Source organism: Mus pahari, chromosome 14, assembly GCF_900095145.1.
Source record: "Mus pahari chromosome 14, PAHARI_EIJ_v1.1, whole genome shotgun sequence".
In the NCBI taxonomy this organism is placed as follows: Eukaryota; Metazoa; Chordata; class Mammalia; order Rodentia; family Muridae; genus Mus; species Mus pahari.
Window position 1 is genome coordinate 70,329,011 of NC_034603.1, and position 14,361 is coordinate 70,343,371.

Sequence of the window (14,361 nt, forward strand, 5' to 3'; positions counted from 1 at the left end):
CTAACAAGATCTGATGCCCTCTTCTGGAGTGTCTGAAGACAGCTACAGTGTACTTACATATAATAAATAAATAAATCTTAAAAAAAAAAAAAAAAAAAAAAAAGCAAGCAGTCTAGATTCAGATCATTCTAGGCTTCTGTCATGACCCCACCCTCTGCTACCTGATGATCTTACCAAAACTCCTTAACCTGACTGAGCCTCAATTCTGTAAGAGAGAGGAATGGTTGCTATCGTTACATGAGTTATGGCCTGTAAGATGCCGAACACAGCAGCTAGCCCATTTGAAGTGCGTGAAGATTTTCAGCCCTCTATGCTGCCACTGTTATAGTAGTTGCCCTGTTTTCTGTCAACAAGTGTAGCCAAGTAGCTGCCCCCCCCCACAGGGAATCATTAAGCTCATTCCCCAATCTCTATCTTTGGTCCAGAGGTATTGTTCTTGCATCACACCTGAAACCTCTGGAACAAAAGGACAAGATGGGAGGAAAGAGATTTGTGTCCTGGAACTGTCACACTACTCGGGAAAGGACTTCTCAAGATGTGGTCACTGAAATGCCCCAGGTAGGTGTAGGCTGGCCTCTTTAGCCCAGCAGGAGTTCTCTGTGTTAAAGCTATGACCCTATCTTCTTATAGCCTGTACCTCTTCCTTATGTCTCATGACAGCCAACAGAAACACACACACACACACACACACACACACACCAATCCCAGAACAGCAATCAGACAGTCATACTGAGTTGAGACATGCTTAACAGTCCTCTAATGTTCCTTGCCTGGTCAGGTGGTAGACAGGATAATGACCCTGGGGCAGTACTGGAGAGAGACCCAGCCTGTCAGACACTCAACACTCGTTTGAGCTCCTTTTTCTCTCCCAGAGATTTATTGTACACTATTTTACTTTTCTCGGAGCAAGCTCTGACTCACTGTAAAGGGCCAAGAGCTATGTTTTCTTTCTCAGGAGGAAACCCCAGCACAAAGGAAACCTTCAGATCCTAGCCTGGATTTCTCTGGCCCACCCTCCCTCTTTCCTCCTCTTCTTTCCTCCTCTCTCCCCAGTTCCCTCATCTGAAAATGAGGCCGCAGAGTCCAGCTCTCCCTGAGCTCAGAGAACAGTTGCAATGTTAACATGAGAACTCATAACCCATCTCCCCCTTCACAGTTGCAGAGCTCTGAACCTGTTTCCTTTTGAAATGCAGGAGAAGTCACCTTTCCAGCCCACCACCTCTGCAGAATTTTACCGTGATTGGCGGCGACACTTAAGAAGTGGGCCAGAGCGCTACCAAGCCCTGCTTCAGCTTGGGGGACCCAAGCTGGGCCGCCTCTTCCAGACAGATGTGGGCTTTGGACTTCTCGGGGAGCTGCTGGTGGCATTGGCTGAGCACGTGAGGCTGAGCGACCGGATGGCAGTGCTAGAGATTCTGCACAGCCTGGCTAACACTGGGCGGTTCACCTTGAACCTGAGCCTGCTAAGCCATGCAGAGCGAGAGAGCTGCCAGCGCCTGTTTGAGAAGTTGCAGGCCATGGGCACCACCAGACCCATGCAGGAGGGCCTCGGTGTGGAGGAGCCATCTGCTGGGCTACAGGGAGAAGAAGGGTTCCTACAGGAACTGCTAGGACTGTATGGAGTCCATTGATAGGACTGGTTGCCCTCAGCATTCCTCTGTGGTCACAGAAGGCATTTTAAAAGACACTTTATGAGTATAAGTGTTTTTCCTACATGTATGTATGTATGTCCACCATGTGGATACACAGTGCCCGAGGAGGCCAGAGCTGGGTGTTGGAGCCTCTGGAAGTATAATTACAAATGGTTGTGAGTTGCCATGTGGGTGCTGAAATCAAACCCAGGTCCCCTGGAAGAGGAGCCAGTGTTCTTAACCACTGAGCTATCTCTCCAGGCCCCTTGGAAGGCATCCTATGGTGTTTACCATGTGCCTTCTGCAGAATTGTTGAAAGAATGGTTGTGAGAAACCCACAGCGCTTCCCTTTTCAAGTAGTGGGCTTTCCCACTTCCCCGACCCATAATTTGTTCTGTGTGGATCCCCAGGATAGCCAGTGGCTCAACTGGCTGCGAGTGTTTTGCTCCCTACCCCTCCAGCCTGCCATTATCCCTAGTGACAGATAAGCACTGATCATAACTCCTAACCAGAGTATTTATAACCCAGAGCCAGTGAATGAACAGCTCATCAACAAGAAGCAAATGCCCCTTCATTTGAGATGTATAATTTCACCCCCCCCCTTCCCCAGGGACTTAATTCTTCCACAGGTTGAGCCTGGGAAATACCCAAGCCTTTGGTTCAGGTCTGGCTAGCATCCCAGATGGCCAGCTGTGCAAGTGAGGGTTTCCGTTATCTCTCAGATGGATGAAAGGATGTTCTTTTAGGCAGGGCAGGGCAGAGGGCGCTTCCAGCTCATTCTAGATTCCCCTGGCCCATTTTTGGGTAAGTGCCAGTGTTCTAGAAAGGTGAGAGTGCTAAGTTCTAGAATGATTTTTCCCTCAAGATCAGGCCTAGCATTAGAGCAGCATCTTGTACTTCAGCCTAGAATAAATCACCTCGCCCTTGGCTCTCCCCTCTGCAGTTCATTGCCTCTTTCCCTGGCTGTTTGACCCTTTATCTAGTGGCCCCTTAGCAATGATTTCTAAAACTCCATAGGTCTTTGGTGCCTCGATTTTTGCCCTGACTCCCCCCCCCCCAAGACCCTCCTTCGTCCAAGCATGAGTTTGGCCTACACCACTGTGCTCCTGTGGGCCTGGGGCTGTCTCCAGGCCTTTGAAATCGTGGAGAAGGAGAGCATTTTTCAAAGGACCCCTTGCCCTGCTTTCCTGGTGTTTGATAACGCTGCCTACCTGGCTGATATGAGCTTTGAGCTTCCCTGTCACTGCAAACCCGAGGACGTTCCTGCTGTGGTCTGGTATTACCAGAAGCACCTGAGGAGCGGGCACACCACCGTGCTCACAGACTTCGATGGGCGGTTGCTCACCGAAGCCGCTCACATTCGCGTAGGCAGCAGCATGCTAGTGCGATTCAGCATCCGCATGTTCAGCCTGTTGGTTTTCCGGGCCCAGCCGGAGGACACAGGTCTGTATTTTTGTGGCACCCGTGAGGGGGACTATTTTTATGCCTATGATGTGGACATCCAGAGCAATAAAGAAATAGTGGCCAGTTTCAAGGACATGGGCCAGGAGCCGTTGCCAGATGAGTACTATGGGGGTCTCCATGTCTTTACCACCTTCTGGGAGTGGACCCCCTGTGACCGCTGTGATGTACGTGGAGAACAGTGGCGTTTTGGACTCTGCTACTTGCAGAACCCTGACCTCTCACCTCGCTACCTTAAGACTCGGTCTGATGTAGTATCCTGTGGCTCTCGGGCTGTGCCGTGGAAACTGCATCTCCAGACCAATTATCACACACCTGAGCTGCAGATTCAGAGCTGTCTAGTGTCCTGTCAGAAGAGGAACAAGACCCGGAAAGGCATGCTGGCAATCTACAGTTATGTGTCCAAACTGGGCAGCCGGCCCTGGTTGCCTCAGGTTCCCATTCAGTTCCATCAGCAGAGACTAGGTCGCGGCCTCATCATCTCCTGTCCCGGGGCCCGACCGGAGCATGCTGTGGCCTGGGACAAGGACGATCAGCCCCTCTACCGAGCCCAGTACCTAAAAGGTGTGAACAGATCCATGAGAGTTTTCATCGACCACGGCAACCATCTCCACATCCGCTTCACCCAGCTGAGTGACCGGGGCATCTATTACTGCTGGCTGCAAGGGCTAAAAATCGCTGGCTTCCGGTTGGGCGTAATAACTGGAGGGCGTTACCCAGTCTCACTCTCAGACCCGGAGACTCGCACAGCCATGGAGCTCACCCTGATGGGCTATCTGCTCATCATCATCATCTTTATCATCATTCACCTCTGTCGTTGCTGTTGCCAATCTCGCTGTTGTCCCAATTTCTCTGCCCAAGCCCTTCTCTAGCTGTGACGACCAGTCGTGTTACAATATGTTTGTTAAATGATACCAGACGCTCATGGTGGGCACCTTGGACTGGGACACGTGACAAGGTGATGAACGAGTCTCTTAGTTACAGTCGGGCTCCTGGTCTCCTGGGAGAAGCCTGGGTCTAATCTGGGAAGTGGAAGGAGCTTGAGACAGCTCAGAGATTGAAGTCAGGAGGGAAATGACCAGGTACATGCGTCTTCCCAGTTCACGCTCCAGTCATGGGAGGAAGTGAACTGATCTGTCACATCACCTGTAGTGCCTTGACACTGGGGGGGGGGGGGCTTTGACCTTGAAGACTACCACGGTGTCCTGGTTAAACTGGATGGGGGTGGGATGGATAAGAAAGAAACGTGGAGGGAGCTGGCCTGTGTTGTCCTCCGTTTCTCATTGTTCTGAGACTAGCAGAGCGCAGGGCAGGTACGAAGATGGAGGTAAGGGACCAGAACGGGTGAGGAAAGTGGAGATGGAGCACAGGAATTTCTTGAATGATGCCCCCCCAGGCTGGGGGATTGGGACTGAGAAGAGGAGGCAGAGCAAAGGCCCAGGGGACCTGGTCTCTGAGTAAGGTGGATTTGACAGCTGCTGCTATGGAGGGTTAGGCCCTCAAGACGTTGTTCTGTGATAATGAACAAGTTGGGTCTTGCCCGTCTTCACCCCATGTACAAAACAAATCAGAGCCACTGTGTGGAAGCGTATGGCACGTCTTTATTTCTGCCCAGTGAGTAAAGGTGACAGTACTGCTCTGGAGGTTAGGTGGAGGTGGCAAGGAAGGGTGGGGTGGGGCGATGTCCTGGGAAGAGGGAGGGACCCGGGGGTGGAGGGAAGGACAACTGAACGGACACTTTCTGCTCCATTTCCTCCCTACCTGCCCACCAATCAGCTTCAGAGAAGGTGCTCTAATATGAAGAAGGCACCAGCCTCCAGGCTGCTTGAACACAACACACCTCAGGTTCCCCAAACTCTCAAATAGGATGATACCTAAATAGGTGACATTCCGTATATGCATAAGAAAGGGAATGCTCCTTGGCTTGGAGAACAACAGTCATTGTGGGGAATGGGGAACCTCGGAAGGATGGTGGTGAGTTCTTCCGGGCTGAGAAGCACAGCAGTCACGGGGTGAGATGTTCGAGCAGATGGGGACTGTGCAGACCTTCACAACTGAGACATACTTGTACCCTGCCCAGTGGATGAAAGTCCCTCTCTCCCGCTTCAGTGTCTTCCAGAGAACAGGTTATTTCCTTGACTCTCAGGATTCAGAGCCAAGTGTAACTGGGTGCCTCTAACTTCCGACTCCAGTGTGCAAATGCTCTCTACCAGTGCCTCTGCCACTGGCACCCCTGCAGCCTGAGCAGGGGAGCCTTCCTGGGCTCCACCTCTCTGCATCCACACTTAGGAGCCAGGGAGCCCTCCTCTCCACCGTCCAGTACACCTTCCCTCTCCACTTACGAGAGCACCAAGTTTACACATGCTCGTGGGCAGTCCACCAGCAGGGCTGCTCAATGGGGCTGACACACTGGGGTCATCACTCTGGAGGGCCCTTCAGGACTGCCTTAGTGGCCATTCCAGCTAGCAGGTCTGCCCTACCAGTTCCTAGATCGTCATGGTCATTCGGGATGCACAGGTCTCTGGCTAGAGAGACTTTGCCTCGGGGACTTACTTTCCCTTTCTGTCTGAATTGTCTAGCTCCAGCAGCCTGTGGAAACTTCCAGCTCTGGCAACAGTTTCCATAACAACAAGGATGAAGGAAGTGATCTGTTAAGTCTCTCTACTCTGCGCATCTTTCCTCTTTCCTTCCAATTCTAACCCAGCTGGGGTCCCCTCCCCTCCTGACTGCCCCTTTGGGGTGAGTATCCTGTTAGTTGGAGGTGAAGGATATATGCCATCTATGAAGCTCGGCACTGACTGAGCCTTGGGCAGCACACAGGCATAGAACCAGAAGGAAGGGAAGCACTGGTGTGGGTGGGAACTGGGCCTGGCAAGCAGGACTGAGGACGAGCTTTGGGCCCTCACACTGTATGGCAAGGGCCACCAGGTGGGCACACCTCACATCACATCCTTGTGCTCCTGCTTCGACTCCTTAATGACCTGCAGGGACAGGGAGGGTGCACAGGGCAGGGTTAGGGGCTCAAATAATCCCAGACCCAGTTTGCTAGGCTGTGCATGTTGAGGCAAGGCCCTGACTGCCCTGGATCTGTCTTCCCTGGATTGTCACTGTGATTGCCTCACTCTGTGGTCAAATTGGGGGTACGAAATGCCACTTGCAGGGCTGGAGAGATGGCTCAGTGGTTAAGAGATGGCTCACTGGCTGGTCTTCCAGAGGTCCTGAGTTCAATTCCCAGCAACCACATGGTGGCTCACAACCATCTATGAGGGAGGGGATCTGATGCCCTCTTCTGGCCTGTGGATGTATATGCAGCAGAGCACCCACATTAAATTTAAAAAAAAAAAATTTTTTTTTTTTGCCATGCCTGACAGTATGGCATAGAGTAACCATTGATGCTAACACCCCAACAAATGGAGAAGGCCATTCTATGTCTATCTATGCAAAGTTATTTTGATTAAAATTTCAAAGACTTTTTACTCCCCCCCCCCTTCCCCAACTGTCCCAGTTAGAGCTGGTGCCCTTAGCACACCACCCGTGAAAGACCTGGGAAAAGAGCTCTCCTGGGAGCTAATAAGGAGCAGGTTTTCTTCAGTATAGCCTCAAGAACTCCCCGGGACGACCGGAACCTGTCCTCACCTCACCATCCCGCATCTCCACCGTCTTTACCACGATGTTCCTCTTGAGGTGGCCTTCTGACACGGATTTGGTGTCCAGGCTGGTTTCTGCAGGTACGAGGAGAGGAGGCCTCCATGGGCTCTTGGGATACTAGACATCCTGTCCTGTACCCAATTTCCCCATCATGCACTCAGGATCATGAATATGGGGCTAACTAGCTTGGCAGGGAAAAGCATGGCTTTTCTGAAGTGGCTGGAGGCTCCCATCTGTGCCAGGCACATCCAGCTGCTATCCTGTAGCCTTCCGTTCTGGCACCTGGCTGACTGCTACCAAGGGCTGCACCATGGAAGGAGCCTCAGTTTTCTCTCTTGCAAAATGGGATCACAGTGCCTACTTCCTTGAGTCATGATGAGATGGCACCTAACTAATGTGTGGCATACCATGTGGCACAGATTAGTGACTGACACACTCGGGACCCTTTCACATTCCTATTTCCCTCTGTCACCTATCTGGACTCTAGTGACCCTTGACTGCCCAGCACTTGGCACGATTACCTTTCCCTGGTCAGCACGATTAACTTTCTAATGCTCAATTACACCCTGCAATATGCATGGCCAATATTCCTAAATGAAAATTTCCCCTGTATCCAAGAATCATTTAAGGGCCACATACTAGTAAAACATAATTTGGTCCACCACCACCCCCCACCCCCCACTCCCCACCCCGCTTAGAGAGAAAAATATAGCATGTCACACTCACTAATATTCAAAATGAAGAGCAGGGAGCATAAAGCTTTATTCACTACAAGAGCAGCCGTCCAGAGGGAGCTAACTAACCCTCTGGGCTGAATCAGCACTGAGTGAAACAATAGAACTCTGGGGACACATGAATCAAACACAGAGCCTGCCCACAGGCACTGCAAGACCCAAGGGAACCACCTAGCGACAGAAAACCGGTGAGGCAGAGGCATTTGCTCAGAGGGTTCAGAGCTTCTCCTTGGAGCTCCCAGGGACATGCTGCCTTTAACACTGGCTCTGTTAGTATAACCTAACCTTTAGCATAGGCTAGCTCTGTTAGTACAACCTAACCTTTAGCATAGACTAGCTCTGTTAGTACAACCTAACCTTTAGTATAGGATAGCTCTGTTAATACAACCTAACCTTTAGCATAGGCTAGCTCTGTTAGTACAACCTAANTGTTAGTACAACCTAACCTTTAGTATAGGATAGCTCTGTTAATACAACCTAACCTTTAGCATAGGCTAGCTCTGTTAGTACAACCTAACCTTTAGCATAGGCTAGCTCTATTCGTATAACCTAACCTTTAACACAGGCTAGCTCTGTCAGTATAACCTAATTACACAGAGCCAGGACCTAGAGTGGGCATGGAAGCTTCTGGACAAAGGACACGGTCCAGTCCCTTAGAGGAGGCCTGGGAGGAAGAAGGCAAGCTGGGAAAGTGCATGGCTGAAATGCACGAATCTAAGGGAGAGCTGGCAGGGCTCCATTTTCAATCTGGTGAGCCTGTATTGGGACAACTTGTATTGTGAGCCTTTTGAGATGTCTTGTGACTTTGTGGCCTTCCCCTTCTTTGGTGCTTTTGCCCCCTGTAGTGACAAGCAGTTAAGAGAGAGAGAGAGAGAGAGAGAGAGAGAGAGAGAGAGAGAGAGAGAGAAGAACAAGAACACAAAACACAAAACACTCAGAAGGGCAGAGCTTGTTCATAGCCTGCAGACCTGGCATCAGTTGAGACCTTGTCAGGTTCTGTAGGGGTACAGCTAGGGGACAGGGACACAGGGCAGAGTGAGACAGGGACCAGATACATGCCCTAGGATGCTATGCTCTGTCTAGGATCTTTGTGGAGGGTCACAAAGGCTCTCAAGGAGAACTTGGATCTCTTTCCCACCCACAGTCCACAAGAACAGTCCTCAGGCATGGGGGGGGGGTTCAATACCCTTTCCCACAAGGCCCCACTATACTGACCTCGGATCTGGAGGTTGGAGAAAGTCTGTACAGGAATGGTGATGCTGAAATAGGAGGGATAGGGGTGACAAGGACGCCCTAGGACATCCCCAGGCCAGGGCTGGTCCAGGGCCAGCATGAAAATCTCAAGATCCTGCGCGAGACCACACACACACACATTCTCTCTCCTCTTCCTCTCTTTCTCTCTCTCTCTCTCTCTCTCTCTCTCTCTCTCTCTCTCTCTCTCGTGTCCTTTCCTTTCTTTCCTTTCTCTCCTCTCCTCTCTTTCTCTTCCACCAGCTCTTTCAGACAAAAATCTCTTTATGCAGCCTTGGCAGGCCCAGAATTCAATATATATCCTAGGTTAGCCTCAAACGCATAGAGATCTGCCTGCCTCTTCCTCTCAAGTGCTGGGACTAAAGCTTGCACCATAATAACTGATACATACAAACTCATACACATATACACCATTACATATACATAATTATTACATATACATCATTACATGTACACCATTACATATACATACACATGCACATACATTATACATATACAATGGCAGGCATGGGCGTTGAATCCCATGGAACTGGAGTGTTACTACGGGCCATTGCAAGCCATGCTATAGATGTTGGAACCCAACCCCTAATTATTGAGTTATCTCTCCTGCACCCGCCACCCAACTTTCAACCTAGCAGCCAGCACTCCCCGGGAGCTGGAAAAGTCTACAGGCCTGTGTTATCTGCCCCCACAGAATCCAATACCTCCAGGAAGGAGAGTGGAGGCTTTGGAGATGGGAGGAATTTTAAAAAAAAGTCACAATTACTTCAAAGAGACAGAACAAGCCCTTCAGACCATGGGAAATTCCATTTTTGTTGGCCAGGCTTGTGGCGAGCCGCTTAGTCTGGGGAATAACTCAAGGCCTTAGTCCTGGGAATTCACAGTGTTTGGATCCATCTGTTCTTCATACATTTCTCGAGTATCTATTGTTCATAGGCTGCACACTCCGGGAGGGAAGGGATACAAGGCTAACCCCTGAGTACAAAGAGCAAGAGGAATTCTGGGGCTGAGGTGAGCTCACCGGTTTTCTTCGCCCTCCAGCAATTTCCTGTAGGTGGCGATCTCGATGTCCAGGGCTAGCTTAACGTTGAGTAGATCCTGGTACTCCTGCAAGTGGCGGGCCATCTCCCCCTTGAGGCTTTGGCCCTCCTCCTCCAGCCGAGCGAGTGCCTCCTGGTAACTGGCCGACTCCCGCACATGGCGCTCTTCCTGTTCGCGCATTTGCCTCTCCAGGGACTCGTTCTGCAGGATGAAACGGACTGATCGCTTGACCGGGAGATTCGAGAAGCTTCAATGCCCGGACCCCTGATCCCCGGTCCTGCCGCCAACTTTTCAGATCCCGTCCGTCTTAACCTACGCCACCCGACTCCCTCCATTCCCTTCCCCTTCCAGCAACTTCTTGGGTGGCAGCTGCCCCATCCAAACAGTGGTCCCTGTCGGTGCTCACCGTGCCGCGCAGGGACTCCAGGTCGCAGGTCAAGGCCTGCAGCTGGCGGCGATAGTCGTTAGCTTCATGCTTGGCCTGGCGGAGCAGCTCTGCGTTGCGGGACGCAGCGTCTGTGAGGTCTGCAAACTAAACCGAGAGAGGACCTGAAGTTGAGGGAAGGTGGACTGGAACCTCCCAATGGCGCAGGGCGCAGACCAGGGAACTGCCTGGGCTGGGAGATAGATAAACATGATCTCTGGAAAACCAGGAAAGTGGCGTCGACCTCAGGGCTCCCTTGGCAGGAGCAACTGTAACCCAAGGACTTCTCAGGCCTTCATCCTGTCCAGACTATCACTGCATGTGAGGCTCAGCAACTCACACTGGGCTTCGTGCCCTGGACGAGCAGCATCTCTGGTCTGCGCTTTTCTGTCTCAGGCCTCCTCACAGCAGCTATTCACCACCTGAGATGCCCTTCCCTCTTCTCTAGGCTGCCTGTCTAGCACAAGTCCCACCCCCTCATCTTCCCTACCTCCTGAAGTCTGAACAAACTCTGGCGACCTCTGGACCAAAGTACCTGGCACACAATAGATGTTCAGTAACACAGGACATAGACTGGCAGAGGCGTCATAAAGGCAGACTCACTAATAAGATGGGTTAGGATAGGAAACATTATCCCTTTATCACTTAGGAGCTGTGTGACACTAGGCAAGCTAGTGAACCTATTAGCTATTATTGACTACAGGTAATAGCAATAACAAAGAGTAGTTTGGGAAGCAGTCATGCCTACATGGTCCTGGGCAAGTCTTCTCTCTCTGGGCAAGACTGACCACCTAGATAGGTTATTTTCCAAGGTTCCTTCCCTTATTCTCCAGTATGGAGCAGGAAGGCTTCCTGGAAGAGGCAAGCTGGCCCACAGTTACCTTAGACCGATACCACTCCTCTGTCTCTTGCATGTTACTGGTGGCCACTGCCTCGTATTGAGTGCGAATCTCTCTCAGGGCCGCTGTGAGGTCTGGCTTGGCCACATCCATCTCCACGTGGACCTGCTGTCGGGCCAGCTGTTCCCGGAGTTCTCGAACTTCCTAATAAGGTAAAAGAAGGGGGTATTGAGGCTCAAGCCTCAGGCCCAGGCTCCAGCTCAGGTTCTTGCAGACTCACACTTCTGTCTGCCAGATACGGCAATGGGTTGTGGAAACGAGTTATCTGTTACTGGAGGAAGTGCATGGCCTAGACCCGTGGGCTTATACCAGGCTCCGTGCAGACACCTTTAGTGGGAGGCTAGAGCAGGCAGATCTCTATAGTTTTGAGGACAGCCTGGTCTATATAGCATGTTCCAAGCTGGCCAAGGCTTCACAGCAGAACCTTGTCAAAAAGTAAGTATAAAACCCTCAATGGGAATGGAATGAGAGTTTGAAGACATCTTCCTCCCAGGAAGGATAGTCAGAAACCAGCCATGTATGTCTTACAGCCAGGCTCTGAGGTCAGAAAACAGGTGTGCGTGTGTGTGTGTGTGTGTGTGTGTGTGTGTGTCACACACACAAGTCTATATGAGGCTCTCCTGTAGACCAGGCTGGTCTCCTTTTTTTCTGTGTAGCTGAAATTGGCTTTGAACAGTTCGAACGTTCCCCTTCTGCCTCTCACAGGCTCAGATGTGTACCACCATGACAGGCCCTCAGAGGGGTTTTCGGCTGTGTGACTTTGAGGTGTGCTTCAACTTCTCTGGGCTTCAATGTCCCCACCATTGTGAAAGGAGGTATTGATAAGGGCACACAGAGTTGATGTGAAAGAGATGCTAAAGACCTGGTCCTGTGCCTCTCAGAACATGGCGGCGGAGGGGCTGCGAACATTTTCAGGGGTAAGAAATACGAGACACATCTCCCTTAGTCTCTATGTCTTTACCCTTCCTCTAGCTTCTTTTTCCTCCTGACAGTTGGTTCCTCCATCCTCCCCCCCCCTCGAACATGTCTGTCTGTCTGTCTGTCTGTGTAAGGCCTCCCTCCTCCTCCCTGGCCTCACCTCCTCATGGATCTTCCTCAAGAACTGGATCTCTCCCTCCAGCGATTCAATCTTCCTCTCCAGGTCCACGCGAGCCAGGGTGGCTTCATCTGCCTCCTGGAGTGGGGAGAGAGTCTCTTTGACCCCAGAGTCCTCCCTACTAAAATTTCTCCCTTTGTCTTCCCCCTCCTTGTGGGGATCTTGGAAGCACCGACTGCTGTGGAGGGCTAAGTTCAGGGGCTGTGTTTGGTGGGCTGCCTTCAGCCTCCCCACCCACCCCGCTCATCTCTCTGACCTGTCTATATGCAGCCAGGTTGTTCTCTGCCTCCAGCCTCAGGTTGGTTTCATCTTGGAGCCTGGGAAAGGGGACACAATATGGGCTTTAGGTTTTCCTGAGGACTCTTGGGTCCCTGTCCTAACCTCCAGAGGGAGGGGACTGTCACAAACCGATCCCACAGGACTGGTAAAGTGGCAGGAGCAAGCAACACAGGGTTCCTACACAGAGGCCTCGGCTGAGAGAGTGAACAGATAAGGGCTTCTGCCTTAGCTCATTACTGAGGCACCTTATCTGGATTGGTGCACCTGTTCCTGCTCCCACAGGCACATCCACCACTGTGTACTCACTGTCACTGACACCAGTGCCCCTCCTGCACCAGAGGGACACGTGACCACCCAGCAAAGTGCCATGCCCCTGAACCCTTAGTTCCGATCTTTTAGGACAGATTGTTTCCTGACCTCTACAGCTACACCAATCAAAATGGCTTAAGCGGGGTCAAAAGCAGGTGATAGCCTGTCATCTGGACCCTGCACCCAGGCCTGGCCACTCTTTCCTGCATTTCCTGTATTTCAGAGACCAGAGCCTGCTCGCGGATACAAACCTCTCTGGCCATTCATAATGCCAAGTGAATGAAAAAATAAAGCACCTGCTGACTCATACCCTGGCTACACCCTCACCCCCAGCCTCCCTCAGCATGGAGGTGCCCAGAGTGCTCAGCTCCCTTTGGGAATCAGATCCCTGAAATTTTTAGTCTCTGCCTGGCTATCCTGATCGTATTAGGGAACAAAGTTAGCTCTCCCAGACATGGGGCAACGCAGGAGCTAAGAGGCTCCCCTTGGGGAGGCAGTACCCTTCCTTCCCGGCAGGCACCCCTCGCAGTTCAAGTCTCTCTGCTCACTAGCTATTTTCTCTATTCCCTTCTCACTTCTGCCTCAGGGTGCCGAGGTCCTGTGCGAGGTTGTCCCTCTCCACCTCCAGCCGGGCACTGTTGGCCGTCAGCTGGTCCAGCTGCAGCCGCAGCTCCCGAAGCTCCGCCTGGTAGACATCAGCCAGTTTGGTGGGCTCCTTGGCTCGAAGCTGGTTCAGCTCGGCTGCCAGCGCCTTGTTTTGCTGTTCCAGGAAGCGGACCTTCTCGATGTAGCTAGCAAAGCGGTCATTGAGCTCCATCATCTCTGCACGCTCGCTCACCCGGGTCTCCTTGAAGCCGGCATTGAGCGCCCCGGCCAGGGAGAAGTCCACCCTGGCAGGGAGTGGAGGAGTCATTCGAGACAGGGAGAAGCGTGGCATGGTACCCGGGTGTCGACTAGGACCAAGGCCCCTGACCACTGTCTCAGAGGAGGCATAGGAACGGCGCGCAGAGGTGATGCGTCTCCGCTCCATCCTGCCCTGCCTCTGCTGGCTCCTGGGATGTCAGGGCCTTTATGGAGAAACGGGCTGGACTAAATCTGCCCCCTGATTTCCTGGCAGCACCCCATTGAATAGCCTGAGGGGGTGGAGCTGGGCCCCAGCCCAGCTAAGGGGAGAACCCCTCTCACCCCACTGAGGTCACTGTACCCAGAGTCAAGGCTTTCTTGGGAACACCAGCCTGGCTTCTGCATTGATCAAGGAAACCCCTTTCTGGTAAATGGGTCAAGAGAAGGCCAAGGAAACAGCTTAGTCCATAAATTGCTTGCCTGTCAAGCATGAAGACCCAAGTTCTAGCCGCAGAATGAATACAAAAGGCCTGGTTTGACAGCGCATACTTGTAAACTCCAGTGCTGGGCACTGAAAATCAGCCGACTTCCTGGCTCTCACTAATTGGCAAGTTCCAGGTCCCAGGGAGAAATGCTTTCTCAGAAAACCAAGGCAACAGTGCCTGAGGTTGACCTCTGACCTCAACACATGTATGTGCACACACATGAACATCTGTGATAAGTGTGCACGAGGACACACACAGAG

At 51.9% G+C, this 14,361-nt stretch overlaps 3 protein-coding genes across 4 annotated transcripts; 2 read left to right on the top strand and 1 right to left on the bottom strand.

Annotated features, from left to right (window-relative positions):
• The first annotated feature begins 425 nt into the window (after positions 1 to 425).
• On the top strand, positions 426 to 1,683 carry Ccdc103 (coiled-coil domain containing 103). The gene is made up of 2 exons (XM_021214074.1): positions 426 to 558; positions 1,194 to 1,683. The coding sequence occupies exons 1-2, from the start codon at positions 475 to 477 to the stop codon at positions 1,629 to 1,631; spliced, it is 522 nt and encodes a 173-aa protein (XP_021069733.1). The 5' UTR covers positions 426 to 474; the 3' UTR covers positions 1,632 to 1,683.
• Positions 1,684 to 2,517: 834 nt separating this feature from the next.
• On the top strand, positions 2,518 to 4,066 carry Fam187a (family with sequence similarity 187 member A). Its single transcript, XM_021214039.1, has one exon. The coding sequence runs from the start codon at positions 2,711 to 2,713 to the stop codon at positions 3,962 to 3,964; it is 1,254 nt and encodes a 417-aa protein (XP_021069698.1). The 5' UTR covers positions 2,518 to 2,710; the 3' UTR covers positions 3,965 to 4,066.
• Positions 4,067 to 4,673: 607 nt separating this feature from the next.
• Gfap (glial fibrillary acidic protein) lies at positions 4,674 to 13,887 on the bottom strand. 2 transcript variants are annotated; one of them, XM_021212571.2, is made up of 9 exons: positions 13,349 to 13,887; positions 12,442 to 12,502; positions 12,168 to 12,263; positions 11,072 to 11,233; positions 10,173 to 10,298; positions 9,747 to 9,967; positions 8,690 to 8,733; positions 6,729 to 6,814; positions 4,674 to 6,073 (listed from the first exon to the last, which is right to left on the bottom strand). In XM_021212571.2, the coding sequence occupies exons 1-9, from the start codon at positions 13,801 to 13,803 to the stop codon at positions 6,032 to 6,034; spliced, it is 1,293 nt and encodes a 430-aa protein (XP_021068230.1). In that variant the 5' UTR covers positions 13,804 to 13,887; the 3' UTR covers positions 4,674 to 6,031. The 2 variants fall into 2 exon arrangements, with proteins under 2 accessions (XP_021068230.1, XP_021068231.1); XM_021212572.2 differs by lacking the exons at positions 4,674 to 6,073; positions 6,729 to 6,814 and adding an exon at positions 8,092 to 8,313 and having other exon boundaries at positions 13,349 to 13,818.
• Positions 13,888 to 14,361: the final 474 nt, after the last annotated feature.